Source organism: Dermacentor andersoni, chromosome 7 (genome assembly GCF_023375885.2).
Source record: "Dermacentor andersoni chromosome 7, qqDerAnde1_hic_scaffold, whole genome shotgun sequence".
In the NCBI taxonomy this organism is placed as follows: Eukaryota; Metazoa; Arthropoda; class Arachnida; order Ixodida; family Ixodidae; genus Dermacentor; species Dermacentor andersoni.
Genome location: NC_092820.1, coordinates 75,204,026 through 75,229,960, shown reverse-complemented (window position 1 = coordinate 75,229,960; position 25,935 = coordinate 75,204,026). Strand labels below are relative to the sequence as shown.

General features: G+C 48.1%; 2 protein-coding genes across 3 annotated transcripts in view; one reads left to right on the top strand and one right to left on the bottom strand.

The window, feature by feature from the left end:
• Polr2G (DNA-directed RNA polymerase II subunit Rpb7) overlaps positions 1 to 23,252 on the bottom strand; it is a 43,741-nt gene extending 20,489 nt beyond the window's left edge. The window contains exons 1-5 of the mRNA XM_050181574.2: positions 23,144 to 23,252; positions 22,844 to 22,953; positions 20,933 to 21,092; positions 7,430 to 7,480; positions 797 to 862 (exon numbers count right to left, since the gene is read on the bottom strand). Coding sequence (XP_050037531.1) covers positions 797 to 862; positions 7,430 to 7,480; positions 20,933 to 21,092; positions 22,844 to 22,953; positions 23,144 to 23,155 — 399 coding nt within the window. The 5' untranslated portion in view covers positions 23,156 to 23,252. The remainder of the gene's footprint in view (positions 1 to 796; positions 863 to 7,429; positions 7,481 to 20,932; positions 21,093 to 22,843; positions 22,954 to 23,143) is intronic.
• A 377-nt stretch (positions 23,253 to 23,629) lies between these two features.
• The window catches only part of LOC126534281 (galectin-6-like), a 77,531-nt gene continuing 75,225 nt past the window's right edge, over positions 23,630 to 25,935 (top strand). The window contains exon 1 of one of the 2 annotated variants that reach the window (XM_050181551.2): positions 23,630 to 23,970. In XM_050181551.2, the coding sequence (XP_050037508.1) occupies positions 23,902 to 23,970 (69 nt within the window). In that variant the 5' untranslated portion in view covers positions 23,630 to 23,901. The remainder of the gene's footprint in view (positions 23,971 to 25,935) is intronic. The other variant, XM_050181552.3, reaches the window with a different exon arrangement.

The window sequence follows — 25,935 nt, the reverse complement described above, 5'->3', positions numbered from 1 at the left end:
TTGTGCCTCTATAGCCTTTATTCTTGCGTTTATCGTGGCACATGACACACGCCGCTTTGTTCGCGTGCCTTTAGACCTGCATAGTCACTAGTCACCATCCATCATGATCTTGTCGATAGCAACCAAGGTTTCGTCCGCAGCGGTTGCAACAAGCAGTAATGTAGTTCTGACTGAGTGTGCGCATTGGCTGTGTACCTTCAGAAATGTGTGGTCACCATCCACAATCGCATTGACAGTAACCATGGTTGCGGCAGACAGTAGTTCCGTTTTGACTCCGTGAATGCAGCCCAAGTGTTTTTAGACTCCATGCATGATCGCGTCGATAGCAACCACGATTTCTTCCGCAGCTGTTGTGGCGAGCAGGAGTTTCGTTCTGACTCAGTGCAATGCGTGAAAGAACTCACAAATGCCGCAGAAGCTGTCCAGGATGAAGGAGCGATTCTACCGCGGCCTGCATGTTGGCATCGAACCCGCTGGCTACATTGCGATAGGCGGACGATCTGTCTGTCCACCGGTTGTGCACATGGTAGTCAAAATCATGTCTCGGATGAAGACGTGCGTCTTGCACTGCGGCAGCACTGCGAACGGAGTTGCGATGCCTTCGCCACTGCAAGCACTCATCAGTGATGAGATGAGAATTGCAGCCCCTGCACTGCTTTAGCGCTATATATATATACACGATTTGCTTATTCATTCAGTAAATAAAAGTGGGTTAATCTAGTAAGCATTTGTCAATCGTTCTCTTGATATCCTCGATAATTCGACATATATAGCACAGTTCCAGATTCACACTCACCTCGTCTTGTGTCCTGTAGCACGGCGGGTTGGAGTTCGGGTCAAACTGCATGTCTGACGGGATGGACTGGAATTCACAAGATAAAAAAAGGCACAAGGAGGGAACCATGAGCAGCTGACAAACACCCTGAGCACACACCGGTGAAGCAGTGGAAGAAACAATGTTGTATGCCATCACAACTTCAGCGTGACAAAGAGCAAAACGTAAAAATTAATTCCATGTCCCTGACGTTACTGTCTATTTCACACTGAAGTTACCTTGCCTCACAATTTGTGCCGACTCACCCAACAATGCAGGTGCTATTTGAAACAATAGACCCTTCTTGCAATTCACAAACACTGCTTCTCTGCAATGCACATTTGTTCAATTAATGGCGGCACGGGTAACATTCAAATGAAGACAAAGTGCTAGCTGCACATGCTGGGGCTTTTCTCCTGACAAGTTTTCAACATGAGAGCCCCGTCTATATTTTATATGTAATCATACAAGCAAACTGAGCACGTACATGCTATGAAGGATTAAGACTTGGGCATGTTGGTAGTTCATGTTTAAAATAAGAATAGCCCAACAAGCAGGGACAGAATAGTGTGTGCTTTCCTTTGTTTGTCCTTGTTTCTTGCGATATTGTACATGTTGTTCACGAAAATGACTACATAACCCATAATATAATAAGGCTAACTGCCTTGCAGGAAAGCTGCTTTAACAATTATGAAAAACGTCATTACAGAAAGCCACATAGGCAGCTGAGCCTGTGTTACAACTCTACGAATGAATGTATTTTGTTTATTGGCGCAAGGGCCAGGTATGGCCAAAGAGTGCCAGTGTTAGAACTCTAGATGTAGACAGCTAAATAAATACATACCTAAGAGGACAGTAGCCGTCTTAAGGCTCATTGCAATTTTGACGACGCCAGCATAAAGACACCTTCATAAAGATAGCATCCAAGTCAGACGCTATGCAGGCTACGTCGCTGTTCAAACAATACGGCAGCTAAGCAGAGGGCTTGGAAATTCGGCAGGATATACCGATAATTAAAAATATAAGATATGCCCATCTGAAACCTGTTTGAAACCTCTGCATGTCTCGGACAGTTTCTCCACAATCTTGAAAAGCGGCAATTTACCGATTTGATTCTCTAAGGCCATGTCAAAGGCAGAAAAGCTGCTCATGCTTCAGATTCTAAACAATTGGACAATGAAGGGTTTCAGCATCTGAAATTTCCAACCGTCCTTACACATTCACTCTATGTGGCATGTGACAGTGCTGCAAGGACATCCAAATCACCGGGCATATCCGAAAAATCTACTACAGTCGCCGACTAATTTTTCGGACTCCAAAAATTCAGACATCCTCAATTATTTGGTCTGCTTCGCGGCACCGCCATTCTCCCCATAGACCATAATGTATAACAACTGCCGAAAGTTCGGACGCCTTGCAACCTCTTGTCTGATTTTTCGGCCACTCCTTGAGCCAACTCGATCAAGAGCACCATGCACCGACTGGGACCGCTGCATGGTTCGACTTGCTGAATGCCATTTTTGTATTGAACGGAGCCTCCTTGCTGCCCCACGAAGTGGCGCTACTGCAAGTCCCCACTCATCATCATCGTTTCTGCCTGGTTCGTGGCTACAGCAGTTCAAGACAATGCAGCAGCTGATTTGTTTCTTCGTGCACGACGCTGCGAGCAGGCCACGTTTTTCGTTTGTGCGACTGGTGTCGGCGTGACGATGTTTGCTTTGTGTGCTGTGTCGAGGCTGCGGTGATCCAACGCAGCATACGGAAACATTGCGCCAAGTGCCTAATGGCACCGACAGTGCCCGCGCAGACAGCGCTGGGGAACGCTGGCAAGCGGGTGCCGGGAGGCCTAGGATTTGTCGCCTTCCGATGTGCTCCCTACTGACGTTGAAAATTTTCTGCCGAGACCTGCGCAGTGGTTGCATTGCAATTCCGGACGCCGTCTCATTTGAGTTTCACAGGTACTGACACTGCTGTACTGACACGTGCAGAACTTGTCGACGGCAAGATCATTCGTCAGGTTTGTGCTGCACCGTCGGACGATGAGTTGGAAGATGACATACCATGTGCTACGCTGCCGTCACATGCAGAGCGTGTACAAGCAGTGACTGTGCTTTCAGCCACCTATAGTGACCGCACGACCCTCTCCGAGATTCAGGCTTATCTGATTGCGTGTAAACGGAACAGCGTGCAACGGCGCATTCACAATTTCTTCAAGCCTGCTGCCAAGCCCGAATAAGTGCGTGGAAATCAAGAATTTTTTTTCTTAATGTGCTTTTTCGGACACCTGTTTATTCAGACATTCCTGCAGTCCCCGTGAAGTCCGAATAAACGATTGGTGACTGTATCTGAAACACTGCTCATTGCCTGTATTCAAACTTCCCAGCAACACTTGCCATCTATCCCTAGCACCAATGTACAGTACAACCTCGTTCATGTGTATTATAAAGCTATATATGAGAAAAACCACACTAACCAGGAAAATGTACGATCCAAAGTCACTTAAAACTTTGGCATACTCAACTCTTGTCAACATTTATACAAGGCTAATAAGCACGGTGCGAATTGTTGCAGAATGAGACGCCGATGCACGCCGAGCCGGCGGTGCCCGAGAAGCGCATCGTCATTTTTGCAGCTTCTGCAAGCTTATGTTTTCGCTTATACAATTTGGCCTGGGTCAGCAGCTTCTTCGGGGGGCGAATTTTGGCGGGAACTTTTGACCTGTCCAGTCGGCGAGAATCGTTGTGGCATGAAACACTGACGCGCATTGAGCGGGTCAAGACGCACTTTCTCGCTTTCCTATTGCATATTGTTTTAAAACACCATGATGGGAAAACAGAACAAAATTGAGCTATGTAGTCAGAGACAGCAGAATACAACGCTGCCAGAGCAAAACATCACGCTCACTTCACACAGCCTGCAGCAGGGAACAGCAGGGCATTTAGGTTATTTCCTTATTAAAGTGTGCAGTACGCTTCCAGTGACAGTACACCATATGCGCTGCAAAGAGATAGGTAAAAAAAAGAATTTAATTGTGGGGTTTTACGTGCCAAAACCACTTTCTGATTATGAGGCACGCCGTAGTGGGGGACTCCGGAAATTTCGACCACCTGGGGTTCTTTAACGTACACCTAAATCTAAGTACATGGGTGTTTTCGCATTTCGCCCCCATCGACATGCGGCCGCCGTGGCCGGGATTCGATCCCGTGACCTCGTGCTCAGCAGCCTAACACCATAGCCACTGAGCAACCACGGCGGGTAAATAGATAGGTAAGGATGCTTGTCGCAAGATAGGGGTGACAGCGATAGTGATGAGAATGTTGAGGCATTCTATCTCGCATTCGCCTGAGCGTTGTGTGCATGCATGAGTTGCGAGAAGGACATTGGGGGAGTCGCTTCGTGGAATCCGCCTTTCCCTAGGTACTACAGTACCACGGAGGAAGACGCGCTTTTTGCTCCATTTGTCTCTGGCCGAGCTGCCCTACACGAGATTGGATAAGTACTCTGGAAGAAGTGCATTATCGGTTTGGCTTTTGTGGTGCCGTGTCAAAGCGTTGAGCTCATAACTTCGAGGTCCTTGGTTCGAATAGCATGTTTAATAGACTATTTTATTATTATTTTAAATCTGCATTATTATATCATCCACCCTTTTGACTTCTGCAGTAGTTGTTCTTTTCCTATGTTTCACCACCAGGCCTGACACAGATGGCTCGTGTCAAAGGGAGTGAAGCGTGGAGGTGGGTGGGTGGGGAAGAGGCTTAGGCAAGTGCTGCTTTAGCAGCCACAGACCGATGAAGAATGACACGTTGCTACGTAGAAGTCGTTTTGTTGTAAAATATTTATCTTAAGGTTATACTTAAAGCGGTCCTGAACTACTCCTCGGGCTTGGTGAAAAAATGCAGTTCATGGATAGCATACCCTGCTGTGAACATCTCAGCCAAATTTGGCAGTCATGCACAGAACATGGAGCTCACAAGCGAAGCGTGAAGTCACATACAGTCGCTGACCGATTTTCCGGACTCCAAAAATTCGGACATGCCCGATTATTCGGTCAGCTTCGCGGCACCGCCATCCTCCCCATAAACCATAATGTATAACAACTGCCGAAAGTTCGGACACCTTGCAACCTCTCGTCTGATTTTTCGGACACTCCTTGAGCCAACTCCATCGAGGGCATCATGCACCGACTCTGACCGGCGCATAGTTCGACTTGCTGAACGCCATTTTTGTTTTGAACGGAGCCTCCTTGCTGCCCCACGAAGTGGCGCTACTGGAAATCCCCGCTCATCATCATTGTTTCTGCCTGGTTCGATAGAGTGGCCGTACAGCAGTTCCGGTTTCAGCTTAGTAAGCCATGTCAAGACAACCTAGCAGCTGATTTGTTTGTTTCGCGCACGACGCTGCGAGCAGGCCACGTTTTTCGTTTGTGCGACTGGTGTCGGCACGGTGGTGCTTGCTTTGTGTGCTGTGTCGAGGTTTCGGTGATCCAACGCGGCGTACGGAAATATCGTGTCAAGTGTCTAATGGTGCTGACAGTGCCCGCGCAGACTGCGCTGGGGAATGCCGGCAAGCAGGTGCCGGGAGGCCTAGGATTTGTCGCCTTCCGATGTGCTCCCTAGTGACGCGGAAAATGTTCTGCCGAGACCTGCGCAGTGGTTGCATTGCGATTCCGGACACCGTCTCATTTGACAGTTTCACAGGTGCTGACACTGCCTTAGTGACATGCGCAGAACTCGACGACGGCGAGATCATTCGTCAGGTTTCTGCTGCACCGCCGGACGATGACTCCGAGTCGGAAGATGACGCACCATGTGCTACGCTGCCGTCGCATGCGGAGGGTGCACAAGCAGTGACTGTGCTTTCAGCCGCCTATAGTGACCGTACGACCGTCTCCGAGATTCAGGCGTATCTGATTGCGCGTAAACGGAACAGCGTGCAACGGCGCACTCACAATTTCTTCAAGCCTACTGCCGAGCCCGAATAAGTGCGTGGAAATAAAGGATTTCATTTTTTTTTTTTCTTCATCTGCTTTTTCGGACACCTGTTCATTCGGACATTTCCGCAGTCCCCGTGAGGTCCGAATAAACGGTCGGCGACTGTGCTTGTTTCTCAAACACACTGCTTTCAAACAAGGCCTTCTCTTCACCCGCTTCGAAGTGCGAGGCTTGCATGAACATCCAAAATCAAACTTGAACTGTGCACCACAGTGATGTCCAAGTGAAGGAGCACCACTAGCTCGACGCGTGTCAGTGTCATATGCCGCAACGACATGCGTGACGCTTCGCTTTATGTAGACATCAACAATAGTTGAGCCTGTCAAATTTTTTTAGTTACTTTGGATTGCATGTTTTCTCAGTTAGTACGTTTTTTCTCATGTTTTTTTTTTTTTTCTCCAACACGTATGAACGAAGTTCTACTGTATTATGAGCGCAAGCGTCAAAGTGCATGCTCGCATTCATTTGCTCCAGTCTGGCCATGCTACGTGGTGCAGGACTGGCTTTGTTGTGCGCCAGCTTGATCGATGGATAGTAGCCACATCCAACTTCGCGCTATCAATAGCTCAATACGAAGCGAAGTCTGCCAAAGGGTCTAACCAGGAGTGGCCAGGAGTGAGTGGGCACCGGCAAGCGAGCGTGTGGTCTTACCTTGAGTTTCATGTGGTTTCAGGCTAGTTGGGAGTTCAAAACTAGTCGAAATTAGCCAAGCCCAACAGCTACGAAACTGATAAGCAGGGTGGCCAAAGTTTAATTCATACGCTGGCGGCTGAGCGTGAACAGACAATAACCAGCTTCTTCCAGAAGTACATAATTCTTATCGAAATTAGAAAGCAGATTTTCGGTTACTTCAGCGTGCTTGTTAAACTGTGTGAGCAAATATGCACAGTAACAGTAGGAAGAAGCACACTGATTCAAACATCCTTCTTCATTCGTGTCAGCAATTGGTCAATAGCAGCCATGTATGGAAATTTGCTATATTACGAAATAAAGCAGCCCAACAAGAGTGAGAAGCAGGCTTCTGCTGAAAAGAGAGCGTTTGAGAAAAAGGAGACTGCACGCTCTGCTTCCAAGCTCCACGCACAGGGCACAGCTGCGAAACTTGGCTGAGTTGTTAACGGCAGCATATGCTACCCGCGCACAGACCGCGTTTTTTCACCAAAAAAATTAAATTATGGGGTTTTACGTGCCAAAACCACTTTCTGATTATGAGGCACGCCGTAGTGGAGGACTCCGGAAATTTCGACCACCTGGGGTTCTTTAACGTGCACCTAAATCTAAGTACACGGGTGTTTTCGCATTTCGCCCCCATCGAAATGCGGCCGCCGTGGCCGGGATTCGATCCCGCGACCTCGTGCTCAGCAGCCTAACACCATAGCCACTGAGCAACCACGGCGGGTTTTTTTTTCACTAAGCCCTAGAAGTTGTTCAGGACCCCTTTAAGTCTATGGGATTAGTAGTGGTGCTGCAAAGCTGTGTGAATTAGCAGTATGTTTAAATTATTAGTCAGCAACTGTATGTATACTGTCAGCCATTCCCAGTGAAGCACTCGACTGTTCTCACAACACTACAAGAAAAGAATAGTGTGCTCTCAGTCTAGGCAAAGCTACAGAGGTCAACTCACATGTCTTGAGATGAAACAGGAAAGCGGTCCAATCTCAGTGAACAGGCCAACCTGCAAGAACACAGAATGCTGCACCCTAACATGATAGCAAAAACAACCCCCCCCAAAAAAACACACAAGTCACACAGAGGATGGTGCATCCACTTGTGCAGTGAATTGTTGCATCCAAGAAAAAGCAGACTCAATGGTTTTCATGGCTCTGAGAAGATAATGTAATGACCTGCCTACACCACACTGAATCTGGCAGGGACAGAAAATTTGAATACTGGCACAGGGAAGTCTGTCTGATACCAATGTAACACGGGCATCTTAAAAGCCTTCAAAACAATTTTCTATTGACTCAACATCATATTAGGCATCTACACGGGCAGCTACTAATAGGTGCCAAGTCAGCAGTCTATCAAGCCGACAAAGCTGCATATATGTCTATTGAAATATTGAACACCTTAATGTGGCTGGCATGGAGGTTTTTTGAACTAGTTTACAGCTTGTTTTCACTAGTGCGCCATTAACATGTTTGATAAGAAAGAATCAGCAACAAACTAAAGTAATCCCTTGTTATAACAAAGTCAGCGGGACGGCGAAAAAATTCGTTATAAGCGGTAATTCGATATAACCAACGACTCAAGAAAAGTTAACGGAGTTGAACTTTAATTGCGCCACAACTGCAAGGAAGTCAAAATACAACGTACAGTCGAAACCCATGATAACGAAATCTCGCAACAACGAAATTCTCCCGACAACGAAACATTTCCGTATCCCCGGCGAACACCCATAGGATTCAATGCATTTCGTACCTCTCGGCAACGAAATGCCACTGTACTGCATAATTATCTGCATAATCATCTGCATAATTATTAGTCGTGAGTCAGCGCTCGTGTTTCGTCTTTATTCTTCGTCCATGTTTTTAGTGCGCACTGTGTGTAATAATTATGGAGCGTCACGCATCGGGCCATGACTGAGCAATCGTCCGGGAATACGCATCCCTTGCTTCAAGAACGCTGGTTTTGGCGCCACCCGACATGCACTGCTTGCGCATTCGGCGCCGAAAGTAGATTTGCACGAAATAGCTGTTATTTCGATCATTTGCCTTCGGGTACAGGAGATACGATCACCTTTACGCTCGGCCCCGGTCGCGTCGGAGCCTACAGGCCACAGCATGCGCTGTTGCTCTGCGTCTGGTGCCGAGTTACGCAACATCTCGCAAACGTGATCGCATCTCCGACAGCAGTTGACCGAGAATGCCGCGCTACTGCAGTACTGCCGCTGCTGGTCGACGCATGCGGCACACTTTGTACTGTCGGCAATGCGTTTCTATATCCTCGAGCAAAGCTTGCAAAGTAGGCCAATGGAATTTCGACAGTAAAGTTCTGCTCTGCCACGGCCGCTCGATGCAAAGCAAGGTGCGGCCAGCTACGTCGTGCCGCAGACAGTAGGCAGGCGCGTCTCGGCCGAGTTTACAGTTGCGACCGCTTTTATTGGTGAGGGCGTCACTGCTCGGGGATGCTTTCGCGACTTCGCGCGCGGGGCTAAGCAGGCGTTGGTTCTCGCGTCGGAATGTGTTTGCTTCGTGCTCTATGCACTAATGTCGTGCTTTTTCGCGTGCGTGTGTGTGAGCAAGTTGGTTCGCGTCAGAACGTGTTTGCCTCGTGCGATATGCATTAATCTCGTGCTTTATCGCGTGCGTGTGAATGAGCAAATCGGTTCGCGTCAGAAGGTGTTTGCCTCGTGCGATATGCCTTAATCTCGCGCTTTTTTGCGTGCGTGTGTGTGAGAAAGTTTGCCTGTGCTTGCTGTGCTTTCTTAAGGCTCTTCGGTGTGCGTGTGTGGCGTAGCCAGCCTCGTTCATTTGGCGCGATGCCGCGCAACTGTTGTGTGCCACTCTGCGACACAAATGCCAAAAAGGACCCGAATGTGAAATATCACGAGTTCACCTGCGACTTGGAGTGTCGAGAAGCGTGGCTAAAAGATATCTCTCGCCAACGAGTGTCGGGAAAAGGAAGCAAGTGGGAACCGAGCAATAGGTCTCTGGTATGTTCCCTGCACTTTAGAGAAAGTGACTGTAAAAAGAACACGAAACTTAGGCTCCTGCTTCCGAATGCGGTACCGACCGTGTTTTGCAAATATCCACAGTACCTGCAAAAAGATAATGTGCAGCCCAAAAAACGTCATCGAAGAAGGCAAGCGATAATTGCGGCAGCTCAGGAGAAAGCCCCAACATCGAAAGTGCCTTGCAGTTTCTCAGCGACGAGGTGGAAGCTCTAGTTCCTGAGACTGCCTTAGAATCATGCTCTGAACGTCGTTTTTCTGTTGACCAGGCCTGCCAAACTACATTAGATATTGTGGACATCCTAGAACAGTCAAAGAAAGCAGTCAAGAGATTGAAAAAAAAAAGTTGCCCGTCAAGGAGATGAGTTGAAAAAAATTGCAGTCCGAACGGGACGAAATGAAAAACCGCCTCTTAGTTTATGAAAACAACAACGAAATTCAGTCCTTTGTTCAGGTATTACAAAGAGCGGCAAAAGCAGACAAAGCTGCTGTTTTTATCAGCAACCAAGTGGCCACTTAAGAGAAAAAAAAAACCTGCCTACAATGAAAGAATCCTGCGAGAATGTGTTTTATGGAAAGCGTGCTCAAATTAAGGGTATGAGCATGTTCGAAGCAGAGGCCTTTTGAAGCTTCGTTAAAAGGGGCCCACTTCTTAACCTCTAGCATCACTCAATATGCTTCGTTTTCATGAGAAGCAATCTACTGATGATTACTTGCAATGATAAGCGTTTTTATTTCATCTAAGTTAGTTTGCATTACTTGGGAAACTCTGTACAAGTTCTCCCTATGTAAAGTTTTTACTTTGCGTACGTGTTCACGAGAAGTGAATAAAAGTACTGATAGATTGCTTCAAGCAGAACCCCTCGATGGAAGTGCACCACCCGGTCGTGCATCGTACGGGCAACCGTCACGGATAGCGTTCGGCGTATTCTAGAACAGGTTTCCACCCCTGTGACAATCTGTTGGCGTTTGTCAGCACTTCTAACGACGACTTAAAAGATTTTGTCTGCAATTTCCAAATATTGTAACGACGTGGGATCGACGAGTATGCGTGGCAGCACCACCAAGAAACGCACTTTATCAGTCGTCCAAGGGAACAACAACAATGTCTTCTTCGTTTCCCCAGCATCACCTAAAAACCCGCGCTACTTCAGCGTCGTCCCCACTGGCGCATACCCGCTGAATTATAGTTCTGCCAAATATAGTTGTGTCATTTGCTCCCCCTTCAGAAAAGATCATCGTCCCGATGATAGAGGCTTGGAAAGCAGCGGTAAAGAACTGCGCAGTCTTGGCAGTCCTCATAGTACGGCTTCATCCGCAGCACGTGAACGACCTCGGGTAAATGCCGTTGGCGCTTTGAACAGTGCGAGCTGTCTGGAACGACTTCGTAGTTGACGTCACTGATGCGTCGGAGAACTATGTAGGGCCCGAAGTATTTGCGTAGGAGCTTTTCAGAGAGCCCACGCTGTCGAATAGGTGTCCAGATCCACACTTTGTTGCCGATGTTGTATGTTACGGCTTTGTGCCGAAGATTGTAGCGTCTGGCGTCAATGTCCTGTTGTTCGCGGATTCGCAGACGCGCAAGCTGCCTAGCTGCCTCTGCTCGGTGTGTTATCTCTTCAGCACCCGTCTCGTTGTCGTCAAATTCATGAGGGAGCATTGCGTCTAATGTTGTTGTAACCTCACGGCCGTATACGAGACTGAAGGGCGTCTTGCGAGTGGTCTCTTGACGAGCCGTATTGTACGCGAAGGTGACATAAGGTAAAACCTCGTCCCAGTTCCTATGCTCTACATCTACGTACATGCTGATCATATCAGCCAATGTCCTATTGAGTCGTTCTGTCAGTCCGTTCATTTGAGGGTGATACGCTGTTGTTTTCCGGTGGGCGGTACCAGTTAGACGTAGAACGATATCTAAAAACTGGGCCATGAACGCAGTACCTCTGTCCGTGACGACTACTGCGGGAGCGCCATGCCTTAAAACGATGGATTCCAGAAAAAATCGTGCCGCTTCATCTGCTGTTGCCCGTTGCAGGGCACTTGTCTCGGCGTATCTAGTGAGATAATCCGTGGCAACGATTATCCGCCTATTACCAGTAGTAGACGTTGGGAAGGGGCCCAGAAAGTCCATGCCTACTTGTGCAAATGGTGTGGCCGGTACGTCAACAGGGTGCAGTAAGCCGGCTGGTTTGACGGATGGCGGTTTACGACGTTGGCAATCCAGACATGTCTGAACGTAACGTTTAACGACCGCAGTAAGTCTCGGCCAGTAGTAATTCTGCCGAATCCGTGCCAATGTGCGAGTATAGCCCAAGTGCCCAGCAGTCGGCTCGTTGTGGCAGGCGTGTAAGATTTCACGTCGAAGCGGTGATGGGACAACAAGTAAGTAGTTGCTGCCGCTAGGCGAGAAGTTCTTCTTGTAGAGGACGTTGCGACGCAAGCAGTATGATGCCACCCCTCTTGCGAAGAGCCTCGGCACGCTGTTGGTTCGTCCTTCGAGGTAACCAATAAGCGGCAGCAATTCAATGTCATCCCGTTGCTGGCGTGAAAGATCGGCAGTATTCACGAGTCCCAGAAAAATTGTGTCGTCATCGTCTTGTGCTGCCGGCTTAACAGGAGACCGAGAAAGGCAGTCGGCGTCTGCATGCCGTTTTCCCGACTTGTATGTAACAACAAAGTCGAACTCTTGGAGTCGAAGACTCCAGCGTGCGAGCCGGCCGGAAGGATCTTTCAAATTAATGAGCCAGCAGAGGGAATGGTGGTCACTAACGACGGTGAAAGACCGACCATACAAATACGGACAAAATTTCAGAACTGCCCATACCATTGCGAGGCATTCTTTTTCAGTGGTGGAGTAGTTAGCTTCGGCTCGGGATAGTGTCCTACTGGCGTAAGCAACCACTTTTTCGCTGTCGTCCTGCCATTGTACTAGCACCGCCCCTAGACCGACATTACTAGCGTCTGTATGCAATATCGTCGGGGCTTCCTCATCGAAGTGTGCTAATACGGGAGGTGATTGCATGCGTTGCCGGAGCTCGTGAAATGCCCGCTGCTGGTCTTCGCCCCAAGTAAAAGGCATATCTTCTCGGGTGAGCTGTGTTAACGGCCATGCGATACGCGAGAAATTCGCAATAAATCGCCGGTAATATGCACAGAGTCCCAGAAAACGTCGTACGGCTTTTTTGTCTGATGGAATTGGGAAATTAGCGACGGCGGCAATTTTATCCGGATCAGGTCGGACTCCTTGGCTACTGACGACGTGACCGAGGAACTGGAGCTCATGAAAGCCAAAATGGCACTTCTCAGGCTTCAAAGTAAGACCGGCAGAGCGTATCGCTTCAAAAACAGTTTTCAGCCTTCGTAAGTGTTCGTCGAACGTTGCGGAAAAGACAATCACGTCATCCAAGTACACCAGGCATGTTTGCCATTTGAGTCCGGAGAGCACAGTGTCCATTAGACGCTGAAATGTTGCTGGCGCCGAACACAAACCGAAAGGAAGTGCCTGAAATTCATAAAGTCCGTCAGGCGTCACAAAGGCTGTTTTCTCACGGTCTCTCTCATCCACTTCGATCTGCCAATAACCGCTTTTCAAGTCCATTGAGGAAAAGTAGCACGAGTTTCGCAACCTATCCAAGGAATCATCAATACGTGGCAGTGGATAAACGTCCTTCTTTGTGACCTGATTGAGCTTCCGATAGTCGACGCAGAAGCGCAGGCTACCGTCCTTCTTCTTCACTAAAACTACAGGTGATGCCCACGGACTATTAGATGGTCGAATAACGCCATCTTCTAGCATCGTCTTCACTTGTTTTTGTATTGCTTCGCGTTCCTTTGGGGCCACACGATAAGGGTTTTGTCGGATGGGTCTGGCGTCGACATCAGTAATGATGCGGTGTTTGGTAAGTGGCGTTTGACCAACTATTGACGCAGAGGAGAAACAGCCCTGGTACTGCTTGATGAGCTCAAGCAGACGGGTCCGCTCAACGGCCGTTAACGTCGGATTAACGTCTACAATAGGTGCAGCTGTGTGGATTGTAGAGACCGACTCCTGCGCTAAGTGACAGTCTTGTATTTCTGTCACTTCGTCGAAATAGGCGACAGCAGTGCCTCTAACGATGTGTCGGCGCTCCCTACTAAAATTTGTCAGCAAGAGTTCGGCGCTTCCGTCGATTACATTGATAAGTGCTCTGGCAATGGCCACACCGCAATTCAGTGCTTGCGCACTGATGTGTTCAGCGACTCCAGTCCCACTTTGCAGGCTGTCACAGCGCACCTGTACGAGAGAGCAACTCCGCGGCAAAAGTATGACGTCGTCCACGGCAATACGTAAGCGAGGTTGTTGTGGCTTCTCATGGGTGACATTATCTGAACTCGTGGCAAATGTAACGCTTCTGTCACGGATGTTAATCACGGCGCCGTACTCCCGTAGGAAATCCATGCCCAATATAAGTTCTTTACAACACTCAGTAAGGATGACGAGGTTGACGACGAAGGTTGAACCGGCGATTAAGAGTCAGGCCGTGCATTTCCCGACAGGTGTCATCAACTGACCTCCGGCGGTTCTTATGTTGGGCCCGTGCCATGGTGTCTTCACCTTCCTCAGTTTGTCAGCGACCTGTAAGCTAAGGATTGAAAAATGGGAGCCAGTGTCAACCAGAGCGGCTATTTCGTGGCCGTCAATGCAAACGATGAGCTCGGCGCTGACGATGTCAGTTACGTTTTTCGTACTTCTATCCGTCGTATTCGTCGTCGTGCTGGGCGTATTTTTCGTCAATGTCGTCTTCACGTCGTCGTTCGTCGATAACGGGGGATGTGGAGCAGTTAGAGTATTGGCAACCTCACCCCCGGAGGTCGCTGCGGCTAGTTTCCCCGTCGAGGGCTAGGCGATCTGCCCCTAGTGACGTCAGCGAAACTGCGACGAGTCGGCGAATTGTAGCGCGCCGGAGATGGAGAAGGAGAACGTGGTCGGGGCGTCGTCGTATTTGGTGGCTGACTGTTCACAGGAGCGTCGTTGTAAGCGCGTCGACCGTCGTACGGAGAATAAGCATAGTTAGCAGGAAAGCTTGGGTGTTGAGCGGCGCGATAGTTGTTCCATTTGCGGCAAACTCTATAGACGTGCCCAGCTTCACCACAATGGTAGCACACTGGTCGTCGATCGACGGTGCGCCACAAATCGGTTTTCCGACGCTGGTAGTTCGGCTCTCCATGGAGCCAAGGAGTGGCGTGCGCATGTCGAAAATACGGCGTTGTTTGTGCTGGCATGATCGGCGGGGTCGGTAGAGTCGACGAGGGTGACGATGTCGGCTCTATTTGTGGCGTAGGTGGTGTTGTAGTTATGGGAGTCAACGGCGTTGAAGTTGCGTTGAGTGGACGGCGAACAGCTTCCGCATAAGTGAGGCGCCGCGGAACGTTGCCACAGTCTGGCGCTGAAAAAGCTTGCCGGACTTCCTCCCGGACTACATCAGCAACAAAAGATAACGCTGGCGTCGGTTCCGTAGGCGCAACCACAAAGCCGAGCTGCTGAAGCTCTTCTCGCACCACTTCTCGGACAACTTCACGCAGAGACATGTCGTTACTCGCAGCCAGTACGGAAGTGTTCGCCGTCGAGTTGCCCGTGTCATGCTGGCGGTATCGTTGATGCAGGGCCCGTTCAATGGCTGTAGCCTCTTTTGTGAACTGTGCCACTGTTGTCGGTGGATTTCTCACAAGGCCGGCAAACAGTTGCTCCTTCACTCCTCACAGGAGATATCGCAGCTTTCTTTCCTCTGGCATGTCTGGGTCTGCCCTACGGAAAAGACGGGCCATGTCTTCCGAGAACATAGCAACACTCTCATTGGGCTTTTGAACGCGGATTTCAAGGAGACGCTGCGCGTTTTCCCTCCTGTCAATGCTTGAAAAGGTATCCAGCAGCTGTGTGCGGAAGTCGTCCCACGTGGCAAAGCTCCTCTCCCGGTTTACGTACCACGTACGAGCATTGTCCTTCAAATAGAAATAGACACTCGAGAGTTTGTCCGCCGAGCTGGTCTTATGGTTATACTGGGCAACGCGCTCGAACTGGTCTAGCCAATCTTGGACGTCTTCAAAGGCATCACCATGAAAGCTCTCCGGGACCATAGGATTCTGCAGTGTTACTTGCGATGGAGCTGCGGTGGCCATGTTATTTGTAGGAGGCAAACGATTTCTCGAAGTTTCTTGCAGGGGACTGGACTCGGGCGCTAAGCCTAGCAGGCGACGACTGAAGCGGTGGACCGGTGTTTCGATGCGCGATGATGATTCCGGGCTCGATCGTCGGCTCCGCGAAGGGGTGCCAAGCATGAAGAATACCCAGCACCTCCACCAGTGTAACGACGTGGGATCGACGAGTATGCGTGGCAGCACCACCAAGAAACGCACTTTATCAGTCGTCCAAGGGAACAACAACAACGTCTTCTTCGTTTCCCCAGCATCACTTAAAAACCCGCGCTACTTCAGCGTCGTCCCCACTGGCGCATACCCGCTGAATTATAGTTCTGCCAAATATAGTTGTGTCAATATAAAACGCATTATTTACGCCTTGACTGTAGTGGAGATCGCGCGTGCCGACGCAGCTGTGAAGGCGCTCTCTATCAGCAGCCATCCCCGAGCGGTGGCACCGCAGAGGGCGCACGGAGAACTAGACCCGAGACGCAGTTCAGGCGCGACGCAGCGGGCCGCACCTTGTGCTTTTGGATCGAGCAGCCGTGGTTCTGCGATGCATTACCTATCTGTGCTGTCTCTTTTCGCAACAATGAAATTCTCGCGAAAGCAAATTCTTTTCGTGTCCACCACCGATATCGTTATTGTGAGATTCAACTGTATTCCAGGAAGCAAAACTTTATTCAGGTGCAAAAAAGGCAGTGAGCTTTGGCTGTTTCAAGTTCTTACTGGACGCGAGCAACCCCTGCTCTAGTTTGACCAAGCACTGCATGATGCTGCGGTCGCCGCTCATGCATTCAACCTTATTTCGTAGCAGGCATAGGTACTCCCGTGTCTGCACCATAGTTGGCGCTTCAAACAGCTCTTCATCCACCGGCTCATCATGCTCGTCGGGACCACCAACAATGCCAGTCATCTCCGCATCCATCGCTGGGGTGACCAGAGGAGCAGCAGCTTCAGCCAGCACAAATGTGTCGAAGTTGCCTTCTACCTCCTGGATAGCAATTTTATGAACAGCCTCATAAAGATCGCTGCAAGTGTGGCCATCATCAGGGTCGCTGACGACGGCGCAGGAAAAGTCAGCGTGCGCAAAGCAGTTGGCAACCTTCGAAGGTGCGAGTTATTTCCATGAAAAGTTCAGCAAATGGACTACACCAAGCGAATCAATGTTGTACCTTTTGCTGGCGTCATACGCTGTAAGCACGCGCTGCAAGAGAGGCTTGTGGTACAGCTTCCGGGTAGTCTCCAGTGGCGTAGCAACGAGGGGGGCCGAGGGGCCGTCGGCCCCGGGTGCACGGGGCCAATAGGGGAGGGGGGGGTGTCATATACGTCTGAAGACACCCGAAAAGTGTCGATATCCTCGCCTTCCTCGACTACACCCGGGGAGGGGTGACAGAAGAGCTAAGGGCCCCGGTTGCCAGACGACCTAGCTACGCCACTGGTAGTCTCAATGATGCCCTGATCCATCGGTTACAATACTGGGGTTGTGTTTGCAGGCAAAAATTCCACAGCGGTCGCCTTCAGGTTGTCGATATTCCCGCGGCTCAGACAATTGCCCATCATGAAAAGCACTCGCCAATTCTTTGCGTCAAACTGTCTATCCAGAAGGCGTGCATAGTCTTCAAAAGTATCAGCAGTCAACCATGCTTGCTTGTTACTTCTGTAGATGCATTCCTAGGGAATAGTTGCATTTCGGAAGTCTCCTCCTTCCCCAGTATTAACAAGGGAAGCTTGTTCTCGCCTGTTGCATGTTGCACCAAACAGCACCGTGACAAGCTCCTTGCTCTGTTTTCCGCAGGAGGATCTGTCGGCAATAGTGAACGTGCGATTCGGTAACATCTTGTAGAAAAGTGCAGCCTCATCTAGGCTGTAGACATCTTTGTCTTCATACTTTTCATGTAGAGCTCGGAGCCGATGTTGGTGCCATACGTCTACAGTGTCACGGTTCATCGCTGCGCTTTCGCCAATGATCAACTTCGAGATCATGCCGCGTTGTTTCTTGAACCACTCAAACCAGCCATGGCTGCACTTGAAATCTTTGCGGCCCATTTGGAGGGCAAGAGCTTCGACCTTTACAGTAAGTGCCGGTCCATGTACAGGTAGATTTGCACTCCTGGCGTTCTTCAGCTACTGTAGAAGTGCACCGTCCACTTTGGGGTGTTTCAAATCGCGATTCCTCTTTCTCTTCACCGAGCAGCTCTTTTCAAGGACATCCAGCACAGCTTCCTTGTTTTTCAATACAGTTGATAAAGTAGACGACAGTATTCCGAATTCCTTTGTGATGTCAGTTTTCTGCCGGCCACCTTTTCCCGCTTCTTCTATCAACAGAACTTTCTGCTCCAAAGTCAGACACTTTCGCCAGGAGACCCACAGAGGCATTTATGACTGTAGACCACAAGAGCACACGCAAGGCACGTCTAATGAAGCACTCCGAATAACGGCCAATCACATGCCCTGCAGCATGGAACCAAATGCACACACCGTCGGCGCCAAAGTGACTGAATGCGGCGGGTAGCGCAATAGGCGGAAACTTCCAAATGTCATCAGGACATCTCTCTTTCCTCGTCAGTGCACACTGGTGATGGCGCCAGCTGGAATGGCGGGCTTGGCATCGGCTTCACGTGTAGTGGAAGAAAGGCGATCGGAGTTGTGGAGACCAAGAAGCAGGAAGCGCAGAAGGGTGCCTGCTGGTGAAAGATTGTGCTCGGGAGGGCAGGCCAGAAGAGGGCAGCTTTGGAGGAGCAGTAACGTCGAAAGTGGCTGCAAGGAGGTGAGGAGTTGACATGAAGGTGGGTGAGAGGAGTGACTGGCGTCCAAACGGCTTGCAGACTGGAGAGTGAATGAGGAGGGGAAAGCAGCAGCTGCTTTTATAGGAGGGGGTGCGGAGGTCACGGAAGACTACAAGAGTACCGCGCTGGAAAGCACTGCAAATGCCGTGGCAAATGCCGAGGTTGTGTTTTCTGTGCTCAAAAAACAATTAGCCGCTCATCGTGAGTATGCAGTGCGATCGCAAGAGCTGCATGGTTTTGCGGTAGGGGCCTTGCGTGATCACTGGGCAATATTTTCCCTAGGTGAGCAGCCACGAAATCTGCACTGCAGTTTTTGCAGTGCACTGTTGTCCACGACACTGCTAATTCTACAGTTCAAGTGTCGGCGTTCACGCACCGACGTGTCCGTGCTATTGACAAATGTCTAGGAACAAAATTCAATTACCCTACCACACATTTAGATTGTTTGTCTTAAAGTCAGATGGCCCGAATCGAGCATAACCTGCTCGAGAAAATCACAAGGGAAACAGCAGCTTGCATCGACCCGGCATGTTGACAGCCTCACTTGCCGCTGGCGACGCTACGATTTTTCGCGTTTTCGGCAAGTTATCAGTCAATTTGCACCATCAAAAGTGCAATGAAGCTAAGGGCTGTGTTTTATTGCGATGTAGGTTGATTGTGGCAAGCGGCAAGCAAATTTGGCTTATCGCCTATTAATAGCATACAGTATGGTTCCAATGGCACTATGCCCAACGTGCTGCAAAAGAGTTAGATGACGATGCTTATCGCAATAGGGTTGGCAGCGACAGCTGTGAATGTGGTTTGCGACGGCCCATGAGGAGATTAGCTGGCACTGGAATAGCAAACTGAGTGGGCACCACCATTTTCACGTGACACGATGCGCGAGCACTGCGGGGACACTGCTGTGGTGGGCAGCTACTGTCCTTCATCACTCGCCTCGTGCCTTTTCTTGTTTACAAGAGATCTTCCAGCTCTAAAACTTGTCCAACCGCAGTTTGGCGACGTACAGAACACTAGTGCCTAAAGACTGTGTTTTCCGGGAACGTGTCAACCAGTAAAAAAAAAAAAAAAAAGCGTAACTATATTGGGCAATTTTTCGTGTTCTCGATTGCAAACGTTGGCACTGGGAAATCATACGAAACGGGACCATATCCGTGAGATTCTACTGTACTTGAAAATTTCCAAAAACCGTTTAGTAGTTTACCGTGTAGCAGCAATGAGACTTCTTTAAGTAAAAAGAGTTCAATATCTTTGAAGGCCATCCACTCATCAGCCAATGAATATTGCCCATGTGGTATGGGTATACAAAAGCAGAAGGGTAGGCGAGAGCCCTGCAGAGTGCCTAAGCAGTTCTCGGTCGCATACCACATGAGTGACACATAACCTGAGTGACAAGTAGGCCTTGTGAGGTCGAAACGAATGGATCTCTCGCAGGCAAAAATGTGATAGCAACAAGTAAGAAGGGTGCATGAAGTCCTGCAAAGTATGCTGAGGTCTCTCTAGTAACACAGAATGCCCCAAACAAAGATCCACACCAAATTAAAATTTTTTTTTTTTTTTTTAGGGAAGCTATGTTTGTGGAGTGAAACAGGTTTTGATGCTGTGACTGGCAGTTCGAAGGGGTTACTGCAGAGGTTACATTTAAAGCTAAGCTTTGCTTGTTGTGTTTAACTGGTTTAGATGCTGTGGTCTGTGGTGATGATTAGACTGTAAAGAGGGGGATGCAGTGAGTGAGGAGGGGGAGAGGGGCAGCGCCAAGAGGAGGAAGGCGCATGGAAAGGTAACACCGCCTGCCCATTGGTCAGCACTAGCAATGACATCACAGGGCGACGAGAAGGCTCAGGGCAGCACTAACTGATCAGCATAACCAATTACATCATCAGGCTGCATCAGCAGAGTGGGCTCGGAAGCTTCACTTATAACGATTCCCACAGGGTGTGAAATGTGCATGCTTTTTTTTTTTTTCCAGCAAACCCTTATATGCAGTGCCCATCATTCATACACAGGGCACATAGGTCTCATACCACTGATTCCCCAGTGCTCCCAAAGATTGGCCGCCGTTACAGAAGCCCTCAAAGACAAACCAACAAATTACCACTGTTTTTCAGTAAGGCTTGTTCATCTAAAATGAGAAAGTTTCGCTGCCACTCATCAACCAAACGAATATGAATTCGCATCGGAAGCCAAACATAGCGAACCAGTGAACATTATCATTTAATTTAGATACTGATTCCAAACTGACGTTATATTGAAACTTGGAACTGATATTAAAAATAAATTGTGTAAAAGCACTGTGCCTCATTTCTGCATGTTATTTCACGTTTATCTTCAGCCACACTGACACTGCAAACCCCCTCCCTCCCACAAAACAGTGAACACAACAACAAGAACTCTCCATTCTGTAGATATCGCAGTAACAGAACGTGCAAAGCCCGTGGAGCGCCCCAAGCTTTTAAAGCCCTCTATTATGTGCTCCTGTGACCAGACATACCTTATTAACTTGTGTGACTACAGCATCAAGCACTTCTCCCTTGAAGGGCCTGAAGACGATGGCCTTGTACCGAACGGGATACACGACAAATCCCCTGCCAGGCTGGATCAGGCCGCCCCCGATGTTGTCGATGGTTGTCACGGCCACGACAAAGCCGTACCTGCCACCACATCGTGATGCACAGTTAGTAACAATTCCTCAAAATTACGCGGGGGTGGATACTTCAAATTTCAATTACGAATTGAACAGTCCTTGCCATTTAATTCAAAAATTTGCTTTTAGAAGCAGTTGAATGTTCACTTCTGTTCAAATACAAGGAATATAATATAAGGAACGCTTATTGCAGTCTACGGCGAGAAAAACTGATACAAGTAGAAATGGTGGCCGTTCGAACAGTCATGCTGCCAGAGAGACGCGACTGCCGTGCAGAGGAGCCCGCTTCTGAGGGAACGCTTCAAGTAGCTGACTTCTGCTAATAATTTCTGGACCTTCAATGAGTGTGCCTTGCCTTTAGGCACCTTACGAATTTGTTTTCTTGATCTAGGTAGAGCAAGTTATTTGACCGATCTCGGCCTGTTTCAATCTCCTTAAAATGATGTGCGGTGCTGACTTGGCTCCATCAATGAACATGATGCTCTACACGTATTTAGTGACATGTTCTAGTGACAGCATCTAGTCCTTGTTTGATTACTGTGATTGTGACGATGGATGAAATACGATCACCTTTCAAGTCTTTTTTTTTTTTTACTCATTTAAAAGCTCCTCAATTAACCAAACATAGTGAAAAACCCGTCATGGACTCTTCAGGAGCCTTCATGTATAAATAAATAAATGTTCAGCTCTGAATGGCATTACTTGTATTTAATAATGTAAATAAGCCTCATGATTATTATTTTTACCAAATGAATTTCCCACAAACATTATATTTTGCTTTGTTTAGAAATGAGAGAATATTAGGTATTAGATTCGATCTCCCGCAGCAATTTTGCTAAAATATTCGTATTAAATTATGAAGTTTTGCTATTCAAGCACGCGTCACAAAACACCAAGACTGTCCATAGTAATAGAAGGTATGAAGGCGATGATCAACTGTCTGATTAATGATAAAGATTTGAGCTAAGCTTGTGCCGAGTGCAGAAACCTTGCAACATTTAAGTAAAAAGTGGTTTACATGCAATGAAATCATGAATGATAAGGCCATACAAATATTCTACCATTCATATTACCCAAAACAAATACGTGGTGAAAGCCCCAACAAGATTTTCACAAGGGTATCTTTACACTCCTGGCTGATTCTACATCAGTCCTTGGCATGTGAAATTATTTAATATCTTCAAAGAAGCCTCCATGGTGTAAGACAGCTGTGCCCAGGGTAAACCAGTCAGTCAATCTACAAATCACCTTGCCAGCTAACAAGTGGCATCACATGCTTAAGTTCCGTCTGCTCAACCAGTGATACCAAAATCCTTGCCTACGCTCACCAAAGATGACTGCCCCATTCCGCACATGGTGCAATCAACCATGTGAGCACACCGTGAATTCTAATTTTTGCAAAAAAAGCGATCCGCAATACCCCCCGCACACACACGCGCGCGCACACACACGCACACACATACACACGCACACAAAGTAGAGCTAACTCATGGGTTAACGTCGGGTAACCTCCCCGGTCAACAATGTGCGATCATGCGATCCAATAACATTAGGGGAGAGGTAAGCTCTGATATGCCGTCGTCTCTTGGACATGTTTTACAATCGAGCACAATTCACGTACATGTGGAGTCCGTTTGCGAAATGAGCTGCAAATACACTGCAGCATCACAGTGTGAATGTTTTATGCACACCACGGACTGGGCAAAACGTGCCGGTGATCTACGTCCCTGCCCCCCAATACACACTGCATTCACTCACTTCCCCGTGCACGTTCCCTCGACTTCAGCGTACAGCTTCTGCTTCACAGTCTCGACCAGCTGCGGCCCGAAGTACCGCGGGTGCAGCAGGATTTCATGGTCCAGGGAGATCTGCAAGATAACGCAAACAAAAGCACGCAACAGCAATGATCAGTACCGCGCAGGTTTCACGGTCGCGATCTCCGCGGTATCACAACTTGCTTGCAACCCGTCACCATCTGCCACTGACGCAAACGATAGCACTGCTGACTCCAGCTTTCATTAAGCAAGACATGCGTGCAATTTGCAATTTGAAACTCACGTGATAAAACATCTTATTGCCCAAAACAACGCGCTGTCAGGCGGCAAAGTTTGTCCACGACGAAGAGCGACAGTCGCTGATGGCTACTGCGATTGAAGCGCCCGCGAAAGGAGAGCATGACATAGCTTTGCATACTCTACAAACAAAAGCATATGCCACCAACTTGTTTATGGGTAAATAATCAAGCGCTAATATATCAATTCTAATCATCAAAAATAAACAAAAATATTAGTTACTTAAGCTTATGGCTTGCTAAAAAAAAGAAATATAATCCAAACAGAGTGAACACACACTTATACCTCTTTGCACTTCCGTGCGCACTATTGCAGTAAACGTTTTCTTGCACTGCACACTTGGCTTTGTTTTTTTTACTATTAATTTGTCATCAATAAAACATCAACCAGTTCTCGAGCGCTTCGAAATTGCGCAGGTAAAGAAACCGAAACTGTTCAACGAGGGTGCGCTTCCATCGTTAAGGAAATAGCAGACGTAGCCACGCATAGCAGACGCCTCTCGACTCGTTCCGGTTATTTGTTTTACCTTGAGTACAACCCGGCACGCCCACGAGACCGAGCCTACGCCCATACCAAGCGGCGTAATTCGACATCTAAGGCGTCATTCGCTACACTTTCAGTGTGATAGACAGGCGCTTAGGCGTACGTTACCGGCTACATTTCGTCTGAGATCGCCGCGAGAGCCAAGTGCCATCTCCTGTGCAGCCGCGTGGTCTTGCCAACTTCTGGCAGCCGTCTAAAACTATGGAGGACAACGTGAGGCACATCGTCGAGCAAGCCGAGGTAACCGGCGGCCTGCACTACAAGAACCCGGTGAGCTCATCGTGCAAGTCAGTTTCTATTCCCTAGCATCAGTTCGATCGTCCTTGCCGACAGTTTCGCTTCCACAACACTACTAGTTGCTGCAAACGCAACAGGCATACGTACGTGGCTTTAACTAAAAAGCGCTTTGGGATTCTTCTGCTTGAGGCACACGTGAAAATAATTGTTTGTAACATAACCAACGCGACATGAGGTGACTGTTCCGTATATCACGATCGATGGTAATTCCGTGGACACCTTTCATATGCAAAGCTAGGGTCCGACCTGTTTAATTTCGTAAAAATTTGAAAGGCATGATTTGGGTGGGAAAAAATCAGGCAGCTCTGCGCAAATAGTGAGGAGGGAAGCTGCATTTTTTTTTTTTTTTTCAACAAAGCAGCAGCTGTCAAGCATTGCTATTCTCCGAAATAATCAAGAAAGCTCTGTGGCATAACCACGCCCCCTTTTTTATTTCACGAACCCGGACGATCTTTCTTCTGTCGGTTTAATTAAATAGAATGATGACGCTGGACTGGCTGTCATTTTGCTGTTCTCTTTTATTTTCTTCTTGTTCACCAACACATTGCCACACGACCACGCGCTTGCACGTGATTGAACTCAGCTGCAACGACTACAACTACACCAGTGGCGTTTGCTCGCTAAAGCCGGTCCGTATGCCGGACAGAAGTTATTTTTGGAATGTTTGACTGGCTAGACGGTGCCTCGCGCGTCAGCGGTCCACGCGCGCTTATTTCAGGACTTCCGTCCGTGCCCAGAATATTACTCAGAAAGGACCGCGGCGGAAAGACGAATGCGCGCTTTTATCTTTTGCGCGGCCTGGCTTTCCAGTGGAAAAGAATGCGTCTGCGCGCGCCTTCTGTCGCGCGTCCGTTTTGCGTCCTATCGCGGGTACGTGGCCGCGTCATGCGAGCGGTTGCAGGCCGCGGTAACAATGCCATCGGGGTGAGACAAATGTGCCACTGTCGTCGTACGTTGCACAGAACTACGACGTTGATCCTTCGTGCGAGAAACCTTACAAAGCCTAACGCATCGTCTTTCTTTCCTTTTTTTTTTTTTCTTTTTTTTTTTCTTTTTTTTTTTTTTTTGCTATACTGAGTTTGGTACCTCTTATGTGCACGAAACTTAAACGCAAAAAAAAAAGCCTACCTAATTGCGTTTTTGATACGTTGGAACGAGGTTTGAATTGAGGATGGTTCAGCAAAACAATCACTAATTACTTCCTATAATAGTTCTTACATAACTAACACATATCATTATATCTCTTTTTTTTTTCCGGCATGAATGTGCTCTTAATGGCCAGAAATAAACTAAATAAACTAAACTAAAGAACACAGTAGTCCTAATTGTCCTTGATGGTGAATGACGTGTTCGGACTTAGTGAGGTCGGTACCTTTACACACCGCCAAGTACGATAACTTCAAGCTTGTCTCCGCAATAATTAACAAAACTCCGTGAGATAAGCCCCCCCTCCCCTTTTTTTTTACGAAACCGGACGATCTATCATCTGGCGGTATGATGAAATAGAATGACGACGCTGACTGTCATGTTGCTGTTGCGCTATATATCTTCACCTCCTCCTTAATTCATAAAATAGTGAATCACGGCGAACAATAATTCGTCATATGCGTGAATGCGAATATACCGAAGTTCTGGATATACAGAGCCAATTTCCACGCATTCAGCAAGTGGCCAAGATGGCTCCGTTGCACTTCTAGTTGGCTTCATTTCTGCTCTTCGTTGGTACCTATCTATCTATCTATCTATCTATCTATCTATCTATCTATCTATCTATCTATCTATCTATCTATCTATCTATCTATCTATCTATCTATCTATCTATCTATCTATCTATCTATCTATCTATCAACTTTGTTTGTTTGTTTGTTTGTTTGTTTGTTTGTTTTTTTGTTTGTTTGTTTGTTTGTTTGTTTGTTTTTTTGTTTGTTTGTTTGTTTG